Raw genomic sequence first — 16,767 nt, 5'->3', positions numbered from 1 at the left:
AGGCACAGATGAATCTGGTCGACTTGGTGGGATTTAGCTAAAAAAAAAACCCAAGTAAATACCTGAAAGAAATGAAAATGAGGAAGGAAGCCCTAATGACATCATCTATTTTTTAAGAGAGGAAAAAGCCACAGGAGTGGGAGTGCAACTGTGTGTCGCCCTCCAGAGAAAATTTTTCAGCAGTTGCACAGAGAGAAGTCTCTTGATTAAAAAAAAAAAAAATCAGATACAATAGAGAATAGAGAATCAAATATCAGCCAGCAACAACAACAACAAAAAGTCACACATTTCTGGATTTTTCTTCCATATTTGTTCACAAGCTCGACTGTCAGAACATCTCTCTTAAAATCAAAAAATCGACTCCCAACATCCCAGAGTGGCCCTTCAAAAAAAAAAAAAAAGAAAACCAGAATATTTTAACAGCTTCATTTCCCTAATATATACTTGTGAAAGTGATGTAAATAGACAATGATGGTTATACTGAAAAAAAAATTTATGCCACCATCCTCCTTTTCAGAAGTCCTATATTCAGCTGGGAATAAACCATATGGTTCTATCATAATTTAGCATGTAGGATCCTATGGATATTTACTCAGTAGAATTCCAAGAGGGAAGAAATAAATATTTTTTTCCAGCTCCCACTCCAGTGAATTAAATCACATGGATGCAAAATGTAAAGACTCGTACACAGAAGTGTCAAAAGACTTGCAGGAAGGATTTCTCTCTTCAAAAACCTCACAGAACTCATAGTTAACATTCCTAACAAAGGGATGCTCATCCAGCTCTGAGATCTCAGTGAGCCAGTTCAGAGATCTTCTCTGTAACAGTGTTGCTCCAATTTAGCTGCATATTAACAGGCTCCAAGATTATTATTTCACATTGAAATTAGAACATATGCACGTCTTGTATATTTGTTTTCCTCTCAATCTCGGTGATGTGCAAACATTTGCCATGTAGGATGATTGACATGCAGCACGATGCCCTTTTGTAATTGCAGTAATTAAACATTTGGCCAAACTGCTGAAATCGGGGGGGGTGGGATGGAGCTGGAGTTTGGGGGCAAGAACAAAATCCCGCTTTGCTGCCGTGGAGTCGTTTCCAGAGGTCTGTTTGAGGCAGAACTCGAGCAGCAGTAATTGTTTGCACAGAACTTCAGCCTCGGAGGTTCCCTGGAACCGCAGTTGCAATTTGCACACTACACTCCAAAATTTGGGAAACGTGCAAGGCTCACGCAGGGATGGTGCGAGGAACGATGACCCCAATTTGGATGTAAGCCCCGGGCCCAGTTAGAGCATTCCTGCACATCCAGCCTGCAAATATTCCATCCTGCACGGGATAATCTCTGCATTTTTGCCGAACTGAGACCCCTCCTCAGAAGAACATTTACAATTCCTTCCCTCCAGCACAGTTCTGCCCTCCCTGACTACAAACTTCAAGAGCTGCAAACCCTCACCAGCCTGTGCTGTGGGTTTGAGGGGACAAAACAAGCCAGAGAAGAAAACACAACAATCCGAGCTGGACCCGACCCAAGGAGTAGCTCAGACTGTAATCTCACATCCCAACGCCCATGACTGTGAATCTGGAAATGGATCCAAACCTTGTGGCTCAGACACATCCTTATTCACAGCTGCAGTTTTCACATAGTTTCGACACAAAAACAGCCCCATTAGCCACCCCCGCAGGTCAGGAAGTCCTCCCAACCTTATTGGCAAAGCTGGTCCTATTTCTGAGGCTGGAAATGCACCCCCTGCCTTCATCCCCCTGCCAATGCCCTCAGATTTGACACAAACTACGAGATTTAAAGGTTTTTGTGTGTACCTTAAAGTAGAGATTGTGAATTTTGACCTCCCCCCCATCGTTAATAGAATGCAACTGCCAAAAACCTTAATTAGAGATGAGTCCCACTCTGTCCCAACAAAATATGGGCAACAACCTCACAGATATATTAAATCAGGAAGCTGGGATACCCCTGGAAAACTGGGTATCCCCCAAACAGTGAATGATTCAGAGTTAAATGGCAATCACATCACACTCTGTCCTTCAACAAGGGACATCTCAGACTGACAACTGCCCAGGCCAAATCAGGTCATTGCAGGCACAGGGAGAAGATCTGGAGTTTGAAAACTGAAGCCCAGTGTTGTCACAGTCAGGATTGCACATGTCTTGGATAAGAGAGCAAGATCTCAGCTGTGGAAACATTCCTGATTCCGGTGGATGATATAACCTTTCAGGCACTGATGCAGATCCCACTCAGCAGTAACAGCTCGCCCTGAATTTACAGGCTGCTTCTTGACAAACCACTGCTGGGCAGCAAAGGATTTCTGTAGCAGTGAAGTGGGTGATTAGGAAAAGGTGTCTGACTCATCTCTACTACGGGATACAGCCTGTGAAAAAGGGAATGAACCAGGAATTATTCCCCTGGAGCGTGGCTGTTAGATGGGTAACACAACCTGCTGGTGCAGAGCTCACAACAACCAGTGAGCACGGGGAGATGGCCAAGGAGGGGGTTCCCAGGAGAGGTGCAGCAAAGAATCGTCCCCTGAAGGGGCCATCTGAGCACATAAGGACCAGCAACATTGTCAGCACTTTGCTGGGGTTCCAGCTGAAAACTCGAGGTAAGACACGCAGACACCGGCAGCTCCCGGAGCGGGTCAGGGAACATCCCCTCTTGGAATCCCAGTGATAACACCTCGCACAACAAAGGCAAGTGAAGAACAAAATCAGTGTGAAAAGGGCTCTGAAGTCAAGCCTTTACAGTGGCACAAGTTCTCATGGACAATATGAGCACATCTTTTATTTCAGGGAAGTGACTCACTCCTGGTCTGTGTCCTTTGCCATGGCAGAACAGCACCAGTGAGGACCAGGAGCAGCCCCATCCCTGTCTCACACCACTCTTTCCTGCCAGCACAAATCAGAAGGGAGATTTTTCCAAGCCTGTTCTATCTTCAAAGAATATTTTGATTTCCTTCTTATTTTACTTCTCAATAAATTGCTGTTTCCCTTCCTTTGACCTGCACTCCTGTGCTCTATGCAGGGTGTGGACACGACACTCAGAGATGGAAAGGCTGGATGGAATCATGGAATCATGAATATCCTGAGCTGGAAGGGACCCACGAGGGTCATCAAAGTCCAACTCCAACAGGACACCCCCCAAAAATCCCCCCATGTGCCATGTGGATGGAAAGGGGATGGAAAGGCAGTTTCCTGCCTGCCCAGCATTAACTTTGATATTCAGGGGGTGGATTTTTGGTGGAGGTGGGAAGGGTTTGGTGCTCTCCTGAGGGCTTCTTTTTGCCCTCCCATTACCACCACGTGAACAGCTCCTGCCTGCCTGATTGCTGTCCTCCACCCTCGAGCTGGCTGCACTTCAATGGCCTTGTGGCTCTCTTGCAAAACACTTTTGGGATGCCATGTGCCAAATACTACAATCTGTACATTGTTATTAGACGTGGTTATACATTATTAGCAACAGGAAAGTGCCTTTAGATGCAGCCTCTCAAAGCCTTTGAGAAACAGCCACCAAATATCAGCCCCTACAAGGTGAACAAAAGCATCTCCCTCACAGCCTGTGGTGGCTGTTAATGAAAGGTGGAACAAAGGAGCTGATTTTCTTCTTCATTTTGTTGGTTACCTGCTAGAAAACCAGGTGCTCTGCTCTGACTGCCACTTCAGTAGTGAGGAAAAGGTCCTGTAAGAGCCCAAAACTCCTGAAGGAGTTTGGAGCTGCACAGAACAAGCAGCCAAAAAAATAAGTCAGTGTTAAGCTCAGGCCTAAGCAAACCCAAGGTGATTGAGCATCACCAAATTCCTGACAGGAACATCAGAGCCCCCAGTGGAACATCTGCTTGCTGAGAACCCCTGACTCCAAAGAGTCTCTTAAACCTTTTTAAAGAAGGAAGACAAAGGTTTGCACCACTGCCACCTCCCCCAGGGACAATGGGACACCTGTGGGAGGCACCGAACTATGGAGAAAGGGACACCTGTGGAAGGCACCAAACTATGGAGAAAGGCAAGTTAAAGGATCTGGTGAAAGGACTGTGGAAGTCTCATGTCTGGGAAGCCAAGTCTGCACCCTCAGGGTAGGGGGAAAGAGAGAGTTGGCAGGAACAACACACTGTGCCCCCCTTTGTCACCTGGCACTACCACAGTCTTTGTAAGTCTGTTATTCTCTTTAATAAAAAACAACAAAACCAGATCAAAATGAACCCCAACTCAAAATAAAGATGTTTGCCCAGAGGAGCTGTGGCTGCCCCATCCCTGGAAGTGTCCAAGGCCAGGTTGGAGCAACCCAGGAGAGTGAAAGGTGTCCCTGCCCATGGCTTCAAGGGCTTTAAGGTCCTTCCAACCCAAACCATTCCATGATTCCATGATGACACACTCCCTTTCCGGGCTTCAGCATCACCCTTCCTTAGCTAAAGGAGCCAAACCTTGGAGCAGAGCTCTTTTTTATTCTGCCCTCTCAGTGAGGGGAGGAGGTGAAGAGTCCGGGCTCTGCCGTGGTGACAGTGCTGTCCAGATGTGACTCTCACCCCTGCACATCTGTTCAGCATTTACAGGGGGTTTGCTCTGGTAGTTTTACAGCTGTTTAGGCCTGTAAGTAGCATCTATACTTAAAAGATTCCATAAAGGCAAGAGTGAGGGGAGAGGGGAATAGTTATGAAGCAGAAATGGAGAAATAGAAGGAGGAAGGTGGCCAGATGCTGCTTAAAAAGCAGAGATGACAGTCCTTTTAATTCTGTGCCCCTTAAAAACACATTTGATTTTGCAGGTTTGTTTTTTCAGCAATACCCTGAAACATAAAGGAAATGTTGTGCAACCACTACTCACAGTTAAGAGCAAAACAACAGCTGTGAAAAAGCACTACAAACTCCTTCTAGAGCCTGAAAGACAACAAAGACTTTCTGGAATCAAGACATTTCACACTTAAGCAAAATATCAAATGAGGCTTAGATGCCAAAATGCTCCCTATTTTCTGTCTGAATGAAAAAAAAAATCCAGAGTCAGATGGTCAAGTCCTAAACTGCAGCAATTAGAAGTAAAACAGCAAACAAAGCTACAGTGGTTTAGTTAAGGGCTAATATTTGTTTTCTGATAAGTAACAGGGAAGTTTGATTTATTATTGTTGGGTTTAGACTGATTGGGGTCTTCCCTCCTTTAAAAACAGCCACGATCACAGGAGATCTGAGCTCTTAGGAAGCCTCAAGCCTTACGAAGGCACCTGTTAGAATAGTTGGCACAAACTGATATCACAAAGCACAAAGGTCTAATAAAGAGCTCAGAGACACTCAGATTGTCCCCACCTTGGCTTCAGTTCCCCTCATCCAGGCCTTTGGGGCTGACAGCACCTGCCAGAGTTTTCATTGGTGTCATTAGCACAACCCAGCCACAGGTATTTAATGGCCTGTCCAAAAAAATCTGGGAAGGCTGGACTGATTTCACTGAGTACCAACAAGGTGTTTTAGTCAGAAAATTGTCCAGTGGTGACATGAAAACTCAAGTAACCAGAAAGCACAAGGACTGGCACATCACATCATATCATATTATATTATTTTTACAGTACCATTGAGCCATTTAACCTCAGAGCTGCTCTCTGACCTGAGCCAGCATCAGGCACCATTACACCCAGATGTCAATCAGCAGCACTTCCTCACAAGATAATACATCACAAAGCCATGGAGAAGTTGGATTTAGCCCTGAAATGGGAGCTTTAACATCTCTTCACAGCTTTTCTTTTAACAACCAGTAAAACTTTGATGAACTGCACCTTCAAGGTTGCTGGTGGAAGGGCTCGAGGGAGGGAACAGATTTAAATCCAGAGAAATTGTTCTCTTGTCAGATCCCTGTTTTGTCCATTAAACTTCCTGTCATCTTTGTCAAGTTTTTAAACCTCTCCATGTCTTGTTTTCTATTCAACCCCTCCATCTCTTGTTTTCAACTCAGCCCCTCCATGTCTTGTTTTCTACTCAACCTCTTCATCTCTTGTTTTCTATTCAACCCCTCCATGTCTTGTTTTCTATTCAACCTCTCCATGTCTTGTTTTCAACTCAACCCCTCCATGTCTTGTTTTCCACTCAACCTCTCCATCTCTTGTTTTCAGCTCAATCTCTCCATGTCTTGTTTTCCACTCAACCCCTCCATGTCCTGTTTCCTACTCAACCCCTACATGTCTTGTTTTCTATTCAACCCCTCCATCTCTTGTTTTCAACTCAACCTCTCCATCTCTTGTTTTCTATTCAATCTCTCCATGCCTTGTTTTCTATTCAACCTCTCCATGTCTTGTTTTCAATTCAACCTCTCCATGTCTTGTTTTCAACTCAACCCCTCCATGCCTTGTTTTCCTCACCTCTGCTGTGCACCAATAATGAACCAAGTTGTAATTGTGAGCTTCACACTGAACTTAGAACCCAAATAACATGTCCTCTGTGAAGGTTTGCCCACCCCTCCACGTGGGAAGGCCCAGCACATCCCTCTGTGGTTCTTTGCAACTGCCCTGGGTAAATCCCGGCGTAGGGAAAACAATTTTCCTGGAAAAGGCTCTTAAAAAAGTCAACAGGGCACAGAACAGATTGAGTTACAAGATGAGGGTCTAACACCACGGACCCATAAACCACAGAATAATTTGGGCAGGCATTACTCAAAGGCTGCCATTCATTTTCGGAGCTGTTTGCAGGGAGCTGTGGCCTCGTGCAGCTCTGCACGTCATTTATTAATATTAACTGGGAAGGAGACACTAAATGCTGACTTCTCCTACTCAGCAAGTGACAGGGGTCAGTGGAGAACCAGGCCCTTTAGGAACCCACCACGACATTTCCAACGTACGCATTTAAACGTGTAAGTTCAAGGCACGAGGGGTCAATTAACAGTAATTACCTCTGTAGGGTCTCCAGGGTGAAGCAGCTCCACTGCTACGAGGACACTGCTCAGTCCCTGGGCTGTTCATTCCCTGAGCTCCAGCTCTGTGAGCACAATGCTGAAGGAGTTGGTTCAACAGTTGAAGCCCAGATTTACAAAGCCCAGATCCCACCCTAAGCTCTGCTGCAGGCTACGTGATTATTTGGCAAGTTGTCGAGACCGTATTTCTTATTTTATGTGCTCAAATCAATAGGAGACAAGTGGCTAAGTGCCTTCAAAGCTCCCAGCTTTGGGTTTGCTGAGAGCAGAGCAGGAGTGACAGGATTTCCCTCTGTCACTGGGGGGATCTGAAGCCAGATCTGTGCAGAAGTGCTCAGGAGCAACTGTAATGGGGGCCATAAAAGGACTTTGGGGAAGGAATACAGCAGCATTACTCATCAGAAACAGAAACAAAACTGCAGTCAGGCTGCCCAACTGCAGGGGGAAACGGGTTCACAGTCACAACAGTTTAAGCAAATCAGCCCACTTTGTAATTAGGAAGAACATACCCACTGTCAGTGTGGGCTTGTTTAAATAATACACAGTGAACTTTGATTGTGCTGCCATATGTCTGGAGTTAGGCACAAATACTCCACTGTAGAGAGGCAGAAAGGAACAAAAAACAACTGAGAAAATGATAACACCACTGAAAAGCTGCCCAGAAGACTTTACATCCCAGGCTCTTCAGAAGAGGTGCGGGACACAAACCCTGCAGTCCCGGCAGTGACATCAGCTCCCCTTCCCGAGGAGATCCTGTCAGAGGAGAAATGAGCAGCTCCCCAACCCCACCTCACACCTAGACGTGGAACAGGGCATGATCCAAAGGAATGTGGGGCCAAAACACATGAGGGGCAAGAATAAGTTAAATGCCAGAACAGTCTCCCTGCAGAACACAACAATCGAGCTGAGCCCAGACCTGCTGTTCTCTGAGGAGTCACAGAGAAAAATGGTTTCAAAAAAACATTAAACATGACTGCACCTACTTTCAGCATTATTTCCCCTGTTTTTTTCTTTTTTTTTTTCTTTTTTTCCTTTTCTTTCTTTCTCTCTCCCCACCAGCCCCCCCCCTCCCGCTCCCTACATCTGTACTTTATTCAATGAACACATCTGCATTCTTTCTTTCTGTTTTTGGCCAGAAACTCTATCCAACCTTTATCACTGACACCTCTCTGCAGTTTCAAATTCCAACCTTGTGCCAAATCCCCATTTCCTGCTGCTTAATTTCCATTCATTTACTCTTGTTTTTGCTTCTTCTGCCATTCCCAGCATGGACCAGCTCCAACCCAGCTTCTTCTAATTTTTTAAGGAAGGCTCCCTATTGAGTGCTATTGGAACTTGATCTGCTGCTCCAAGCCAATGGCTGGCTATTGTTTATACTACCTAACAACAGTTGCCAATATTACTGCTTTTTTCCTTTTCTTTACTTCACTCTCTAAGTGTATATCCTAAGACCCAAGAGATCTCCTCTCCACATATGGTGACCCATTAGGTCTGGTTTTATTATTACTTCTGCAGAATCTGAAGTAGCCTCTTTATATATAAGTTAAAACAACAAAAAAAAATGATTGGGAATAAAAAAAAATCAAGAGGAAAGTCTGTGGTGTCTTGTTTACACAGGTCTGTTGATCTGGCTCTGTTCCTACACGTGGAATAAACTGGTATTAGGATTGTGGTCTTTAAAGGAAAATCATACTCTTAGTGGTTCGTGCAGGTGGAACCCAAAAGCTTGGAAAGTTCCTGCACTCTTGACAGAGGATTCCAGTTCTGAGTCACACAGAACTGTTCTGGTGGGTTTGCAAAGTGCCTCTCACCCCTTTTCACACGGAAGGGAAATGCTGTTAATAAATGGGAACCAGAATCTCGGGGCTGTCACTCATCCTGAGCAGGTGCCATCAACCAACAGGTAACAGAGGATCAGGCAAAGGACCAAGATACCAAGGTAAAAGTAACCCTAAACACGAAATGATGTTTCCCTCAAGCTGCAAACTGAAAGGGCTGGACCTCTCCTTCATGACCCTGGGTTTGGTGCCTTTCTTCCATATTCACCAGGTCTTCTAGAGCAGCTCCTCTCTAGCACCTCCTTCTTCCAGGTCAGCTTATTCCAGCAATCCCTACACATTTTCTTGGACTCCCACTTCAAAGTATCCTCACAGGCTTCTCCACCTCTCCCCAAGTATTCTCTTCCACTCTTGTGGGAGTGAACACTCCAGAAACGCTTTTATTTTTAAATTTAAATGAATAAATGTTCCTGGCATCCCCATCTGCAGCACCCATCCCTTCATCCCCTCTCCAAAACAACTCCTGCCCCCAAGGAGCAACAGTGGCATCAGGGCCTTCTGCTCTTTTCCCTCTGGTGTAACCCAGAACTTCAACCTGCAGCTTTCAGCACCTTCACCCTTCTTAGATTTGGGCTTTTCCCTTTAGCCTAATGGCTGCAGATCTGAAATTTGGACAGTGAACCACTATTATTCAACATTCCCTTCTCCTTTTCAGGTAGTAGAGAACCTAATTCTGAGGACACTCAAGGGGACAACCATGTATTTCACTTTGATGGGAGCTGGCAAAACTAGATCCCACTGCCCCCCGCAAGCTTCTCACTGACCTCCTTGGGGAGAGAAAGAACTCAATTTGTTCAAAATATGCCCACACACAGACCAAAATTTCAGGCCCAGAGTGTTCAAGGGGAGCTGAAATGTGCCCCAACACCACCCCCTGCCCCTGCCTTGTTACAGCTCAGACTTCCAAAGGGACTTTGCCTCCTTGTGAGGGATTTATGGTGCAGATGTGCTGCACCCTTTGCTGAGCTACGTTCCCTTTTTGTTTATTTGTTCGTCCTGTTCGAAGTAATAACAGTAAATTTGAAAAGCAGCATGCTTTTTCACAGTTCTGGGCCTGTCTGCATGTTTTCCAGCAGTGCTGTGGGCTGACACACTGCATCTCACAGCTCTTCCACGTGCCCAAGAGCAACAGTTGTCCGACCAAGCCCACCTGCCAGAGGCAAATTGTAATTATAAGGAAAATAAAGCGAAGTTTTAACTCTCAGACAAGGACTAATACAGCCTGGCAGGCAAGAGGGAGGGACAAGATTTGGAAAAAACTACTTTCTAGATGTATCTCAGCTAAAGAGTCAGACAGGGGATCAAGGGCAGTGTGGCTTTCATGAGTCAGAGGAACACCACGGGGCTGGTTGGAGCTCTCCCGTTCATCTCTCCCGTAATCCTGCCACTTCCTCTCCAGGGTCAACACATGTTCTCGTCTCTGTTTGGCCTGGGAGCTCATCAGAGCAAATATCCCTTTCCTAAATTCCTAAAAGCAGGATTCTTCATCCATCTTGGTGTGCCAAAGACACCAGGACTGAATTTAGTGCTCCGAGCCCCACGTTCCAGCCCAGCTCAGCCAAGACCTGTGAGAGGCTCCCACTGACATCAGCTTTCCTTTCAGGAGGAACAAAACCAGCAAAGTGCATCCTTGGCCCACGTTAATTAAGACACAGGCAGCTATGAAGATCCCAGCAAAGGCAGTGCAGTTTTGTGTGAATGAGTTTGAACAAGCCTAAATAAAGCTGCAGCTCCTCCCGTGTCATCCTGACCCGCTAACAAGTGTGAACATCACAAACGAGCTTTCTCCCCACTCAATTTATCCTGCCACTTGAAATTCATGCATCTGTCTCCCATTTGTTTTTATGAAGATATTCCTCTCAGCTTAGAACATTCCTCTAACATGAGGGATTTTCTCTGAATCCCTCCTTAATATTTCTTGACACTTCATCTGTTGCACAGCCCGGCCTGGTCCTGAGTGAACCCCACCCCGGCAGCAGCTCCCACTGCTGAGATCTGGGGTGCAGGCCCAGATATCCTCTCATTGCCTTCTTTTATTAATTATTAACATCTGAATGGCACAGAGAGCAGGTAGAGCTCATACCTGCCATCAAACTCTAACAGCAGCAACAGTGACAACACAACTGTGTTCACACATCCACGGGGCTGATGATAAAGTGATTTACTGCTGATCAAGATCACATGGAAACTCATGTCTACTACAACAACCAGCAATCTTTCTTTAAAAAAAAAAAAAAATTCTATTAGCCTGAAACTAGGCTTTTATATCGGTTTTTTCCTCATCAGGATGAAATTCCTCCTGGAATTCTGGTCGTTCCTACTGACCCAGAAGTAGGGATCACAAAGGTGATACACGTTTAGCCTCAAATATTTTGTTCTTCTAACCTTTGTTATGGTCCATGTGGCTTAGAAAAAGCTAAAAATGTCTAAGTTGTGATTAATGGCATTTTTACAAGCAGAGAATTCAGAGATGAGGCTTCGACGTGCAAAACAAAAGTCAAAAAGGTGTTTGGAGTTTGTTACATTTTCACAGCAAGCAAAAGGCATCAAAAGTACAGAAGTATTTTATCATCACTTTCTAAAATGAGGGGGTTGATTTTAAAACAGAATTCTGTTTTTAAACTCAAAAATCACACAGAATTCTGTTTTTAAACTCAAAAATCACACAAACTCAAAGATCAAATAAAATTCCAGCCTAAGCCAACTTGAAATTTCCTATTTTTAGTATTTCAGTTTGTTGAACAATTGTTCATTTGCTATCCCTGCAGTGTTTTAAACAACAAACTACAACGTGAACTAACAACACAGCTCTGCTCAAAACCCTGAGCTCTGCTTTGTGTAACAGCCACGCACCAAAAATCAGAGAACTTTGCTGCCAGAGAGGGACCAGAGAGAGGAGGACGAGATTTGCACAAGAGAATCTGCGGCAGATTTAACAAATTACTCAGAACTCCCCCACCCTTTGCTGGGAACCCTCCCCCTCCCCAGCCCAGCCCTTCCCCGGGACCCTGCACGGATGACACACGAGCACCAGCACAGCAGGTAGCGAGGGTTTGGCGAGGGTTTGGCGAGGATTTCGCAAGTTTAACTCGGGCCAGGGCTGGGAACAGTCATTGTTGGCCACGGGCTGTGGAATTACAACTGTGGGATCGTTCCCTTGGCCACAGGGAGCTGCCACATCCCTGGGTCAGCCCTGCACCCCAACTCGAGTTTGGGGGCTGGGGCTGGTCCCAGGGCTCTGAGAAACCAGGCTGAGCACTTCAAACTTCCTCCTGAGATAATCCCACTGTGTTGTACCCCAGAAGTCCCCTGCCTCATTCCTTGCCCAAGGAATAACAAAGAACAAATGTTACACTGACAGACAGGTGTTCCCCAAACTGCTCACCTGCACCAGTGTAAGTGCAACCATAGACACACACAACACACACAACAGCAGTTCTGAACCACAGTCATACCAGTCGAGGCTCAGGAAGAATTATTCCATCTTTAAAGTCATGGATTCCATATTCCTCAGTATCACTGACTTCTTGACAATTCGTGAAACGCTTATTAAAATTTGCCCCGCTTAAAAACAGGTAAAGAAAAGGAGTCTGTGGGTGGTGGTGTCAGAGCTGAGCCAGGGATTTGGGGAAGATGCTGAATCCAGGGGGTTGTTCCTCGTGCCCATGTGGTTTCTGGGCTCAGCACCCTGTGTTTGTCCCATCTGCCCTGAATGCAAGTCCTCCTTGGCAGGAACTGCCCTGTGCTGCTGGTGAACAGCACCCACCAGAGCCAGGCCCGATCCCAGCACTGCTGCCACACAAACAGCACAGGTTTGTACACTCCGAGGGGAGATAACTGTAAATACAACCAAAACTACTGTGGGGAAAGCACGACCCCAATGCCGAGTGTGACAGCATTAATAAACCCAGACAAAGAGATGCTGCATATTTTGCTGCTGACTCGTGTGTCAGGACCAATTCCATTTTGTAAGAAACCCCTGAGTTATGACATCATTCGAAAAGTATTTTGGTGTTTCTTCCCCCTCCCAGATCCTGCAGCGAGTCTGCTGCTCTCTTGGTAGCTCTGCACCCCTGGCAGCCTGTAAATCTCGCTGAGGATAAAAAAATAGGGGTATCAGCACGAGGCACACGTTCCCCCTGTGCATTTAAGCCCTGCTTAAAGCTCCAAAAGGAAGCAGCTTTCAGCTCACCACAGAGCACAACTGCAACACAGGATATTTTTCCAGCTCACTGATATTTCATAAATACCATTTGTTGTCATGTGGTTAAATTAAAAACTCGGGATATCAAACATCAAACAGTATGTTAATGTCAAGTATGCTTGAATAAATACTAAAGAGTTCAACTGACTGAAATATGTGGACTACGAGCTAATTAAGAAAGAAGCAGGTGTGAAAAAAACCTAATTTAAGCAATTTTTTTTTTTTATAATTAATAATGTTTACTTGTAGTTCCCCTTATAATAAGGCTCCAGTTTAACCTCCAGAGAATTCAGAGCTGTAATCCAGCATTTTAAAAATAATAATTGAACACGGCGTTTTTAAAAGGAGATCAAGTTTTCAAACCTGGATAATCTGCTTGGCAGATACTCAGAGAGGGGGTTTGGGGTTTAAATAACGGTGCAGATTTGTGTCAATTGGATCAGTTGCCAAATGATCCCCAGCAAATCTCCCCAAGAACCTGGTTCAGTGGCTGATACCTGCAGGGATTACAGCAGGAACAAGGAGGGAAAGGGCTGGGATGCAAAACCCATCCACTCAGCAAAACAAACAAGGCAAGGCAGGTAATTTGGGGGCTGAGTGTTCGTTCTGGAGGGTCTGAAACTTCTCGAGAGGAACAGTGTCTCTATGACATTATGGTCCAGTTTTACAGAGGCCAGGAAAAAAATAATTAAAAAAAAATAAAAAAAACAACATTATGATTTTTATTTGAACTGTTCTGGCAGCCTCCACACGGCCAATCAACTAATCCAGGGCTGTATTTAATGCAGAATTTCTGTCCAAGGAGGCAAATGGAAGTACAGGAGGAGAAAATGGCTACAGATGTAAAAACAGACCTGGAATATTTCATTGACATGACATATCTACTGCATTTAATTAAAAGAAGAATGTATGGGAACAATGCATCCTACTCAATTCGGGCTGGGGAACGAAATAGGACTGGATTAGATAGGACAACTCCGATCCCAGGGGAGATTCCCAGATTTAATGGGAGCGCCACATGTTTGATATGTAGGGAAGCAAGTGGGTGTTCCTGGACCCCATCCACTATTCATCATAATACCACAGCCTTGTTCATTCCCAGCGAGGAGGCTTAAAAAACCCATGAAACCATATGTGGAATATTAAAAATCATTTGGAGTTAAACCCCCAGCGTTATGAAACCGCGCGCTGGGGCCGGCGGCCAAGAGCCCTCGGAGTGCTCCTTTTCCTGGGGATCCCGGGGAGGGCAGGGAAGGAAATCACACGGGTGTGTAAACACAACCCCCCCCACCCCCAGCCCTTCAGAGCACCCAGGGCTCCTCCCTGATCCTGCAGCCAGCTCGTTATCAATAATTGATGCCCCTTTAATACCTACAGCACCCATGCTTTCATTTATAATTAAACACCAGAAACTCCACTTCTGGTTTTCCCCTCCCCTCCTATCTTTGGTGTTTAAACTTTTTTTTTTTTTTTTACTTCTCCCCCTCCTATTTTTTTTCCTGACATGAAATTGTTTCTCAGACACAGTCAATAACTTTACTATATTCTCATTGCCTCTGAATTAATCATGGCTCTGCACTAACCACATGGAATTTAATTTCCCATAAGAGAAATGTTTACTTTGGTTTACTTTGTTGGAACTCGACGTACTTATACAGTCTATAAAGATTTACTGTAACATATTTTGTTAAGCAACATTAAAGCCTGTGCTGACAGATCTTGTCTTGCATTACTTCACTTACATTCAGGTCTTTAATGCTTTTTTTCTCTCCACCACTGCACCAATGAGGCAGCAGGTCCAGCTTGGATGGGCCTGTTTCAAAAGCAGGAATCTTGGGGCCATATTCTGTCTCAGGTTTATTCACAGCAAAGCACTCCTGAATTTTTATTGCAGTCGTTGTAGCCATCGGGATGAATGAGCAGGAGACAAGAACTTTGCTATTTAATTCCTTGTTGGGCATTAATTTGATCTGAATTTATTGCATATGAGACGTAAAGGAAATCTCAAGTGAAGATAACAGCAGATAAAGCAGCCCAGGGGCAGGAAAATTGGAGGATTGTGGTCTCGTGGTGCAGCAAGATTAGATATTGGGAAGAAATTCCTGCCTGGGAGGGTGGGGAGGGGCTGGGAGGGAATTCCCAGAGAAGCTGTGGCTGCTCCATCCCTGGAAGTGTCCAAGGCCAGGTTGGAGCATCCTGGGCTACTGGAAGGTGTCCCATGGCAGGGGGTGGCACAGGATGGGCTTTAAGGTCCCTCCAACCCAAATCAATCAATGGGTCAAGTCATTCCTCCAAGCAGCTCTTTCCCCTTTCTCCCTTTATTATTGATTTGGCCCATTTATAGTGAATTATCTCCGCTTTGCATGGATGGGCTCAGCAGAAGGAGTTTCCCCAAGGAGCTGCCAGCCCCCAAAACCACTGCCAGCCCCCAAAATCACTGCCAGCCCCCAAAGCCACTGCCAGCCTCTAAAACCACTGCCAGCCCCCAAAACCACTGCAGCTCACAGCAACACAGAGCACAAACCCCTGTGCTCCAGGGCTCAACTCAAATATTCAGGGCTCCTGTGCTGGAAGTGCCACTGAAATCCAGGGGAATTGTGACAGAGCAGTGCCAACGAAAGTCGAATTTGAGATCCCAGAAGCAGAAAATTCCCATAAATACTCCAGCACTGGGAAGCAGAGCTACACATCCACACCAGGAAATCCCACTGCAGTCAAACACCCTTTTGTATTTACTGTACCACTGAGCAGATTTGGTCAGGGAATTTAGGGAATTGTGTTTAGAGCCAACAGGTTTTGGCAAAAGCTTCAGCACAGTATCTGGTGGTAACTGTGACCTGCTCACCCTCCTCTTTCCTTTCTCCACAGTCTAATATTTAGTTCCCATTCTAACTGTGAGATGGATTTTTACCCCAGAACCAAAAAGGGCAGTGGGAGAAGGGGGAAAACAAATAATAAAATAATAAAAAATAATAAATAATAATTAAAAAAGGAACTAGTAAAAAGAAAAATAGAGTCAAGATTGTATTAATTGTGGTGAAATGAGACCTGTCAGTGCTGGGATGTGAATTCAGTTCACATGCATCCATGTGCAGACACATTCTGGGGGTGGGAGTTGGCAGCTGGGTGGAGGAGAAAGGAAAAAGTGATTTTGAAATGTATTTATTAAATCACTGCTGAGAACAGAGAGGGGAAAGAGGAGCCTGGGAATCTGCTGCTGAGGCTTAACCAGGAGAGGACAAAGAGCCTTTGCACTGTAGGAAAACAACTTTAAAAAATAAGGCAGAAATCCCCCCAAATTTTCACACACACCCCAAGCAACATTTGCCTTAAAGACACAGGACGGGGCTCAGTGACCCCGTTTGATGTCAGGACACTGCACAAAGCCAGCACTTGGGGTGACCCCACCAGTTTGCAATGGAACTACTCGTGTTAATTGGCTTTTAGAGTAATTAACTGTTTATTGCAGGGCTTGCTGCAGGTCACGGGGCTTCATCCCGGTGGGGGCAGCTCTCCCTGGGTGCTGCTGCCCTGGGCACTGTGCCCACAGGGGTTAAAACAGCTCCAAGACAGTCCCAAAGCAGTGTCTCCTCACCTTAAAACAGCTCCAAGACAGTCCCAAAGCAGTGTCTCCTCACCTTAAAACAGCTCCAAGACAGTCCCAAAGCAGTGTCTCCTCACCTGCAGCTCCCCTGGGAAAACAGGGAGCTCTAATCCTTGTCCTCACACAACCTTTTCCCTTCCTGGTGTCAACCAAAACCCCAAGGAGTGAACCCAGAACTTTAATCCTCATCCCTACAGACCCTTTTTCCTTCCTGGTATCAACCAAAACTC

General features: G+C 45.5%; 1 protein-coding gene across 1 annotated transcript in view; it reads right to left on the bottom strand.

Moving 5' to 3' along the window:
• LOC108503355 (transcription factor COE2-like) overlaps positions 1-14,840 on the bottom strand; it is an 84,123-nt gene extending 69,283 nt beyond the window's left edge. The window contains exon 1 of the mRNA XM_017827271.1: positions 14,676-14,840. Within this exon, the coding sequence (XP_017682760.1) occupies positions 14,676-14,840 (165 nt within the window). The remainder of the gene's footprint in view (positions 1-14,675) is intronic.
• Between the last annotated feature and the right edge of the window lie 1,927 nt (positions 14,841-16,767).

The sequence above is a fragment of the Lepidothrix coronata genome, unplaced genomic scaffold (genome assembly GCF_001604755.1).
Source record: "Lepidothrix coronata isolate B3197 unplaced genomic scaffold, Lepidothrix_coronata-1.0 Scaffold137, whole genome shotgun sequence".
NCBI classification, from domain to species: Eukaryota; Metazoa; Chordata; class Aves; order Passeriformes; family Pipridae; genus Lepidothrix; species Lepidothrix coronata.
The sequence above is the reverse complement of the archived record's forward strand: the minus strand, read 5'-3'. Positions and strand labels throughout refer to the sequence as shown.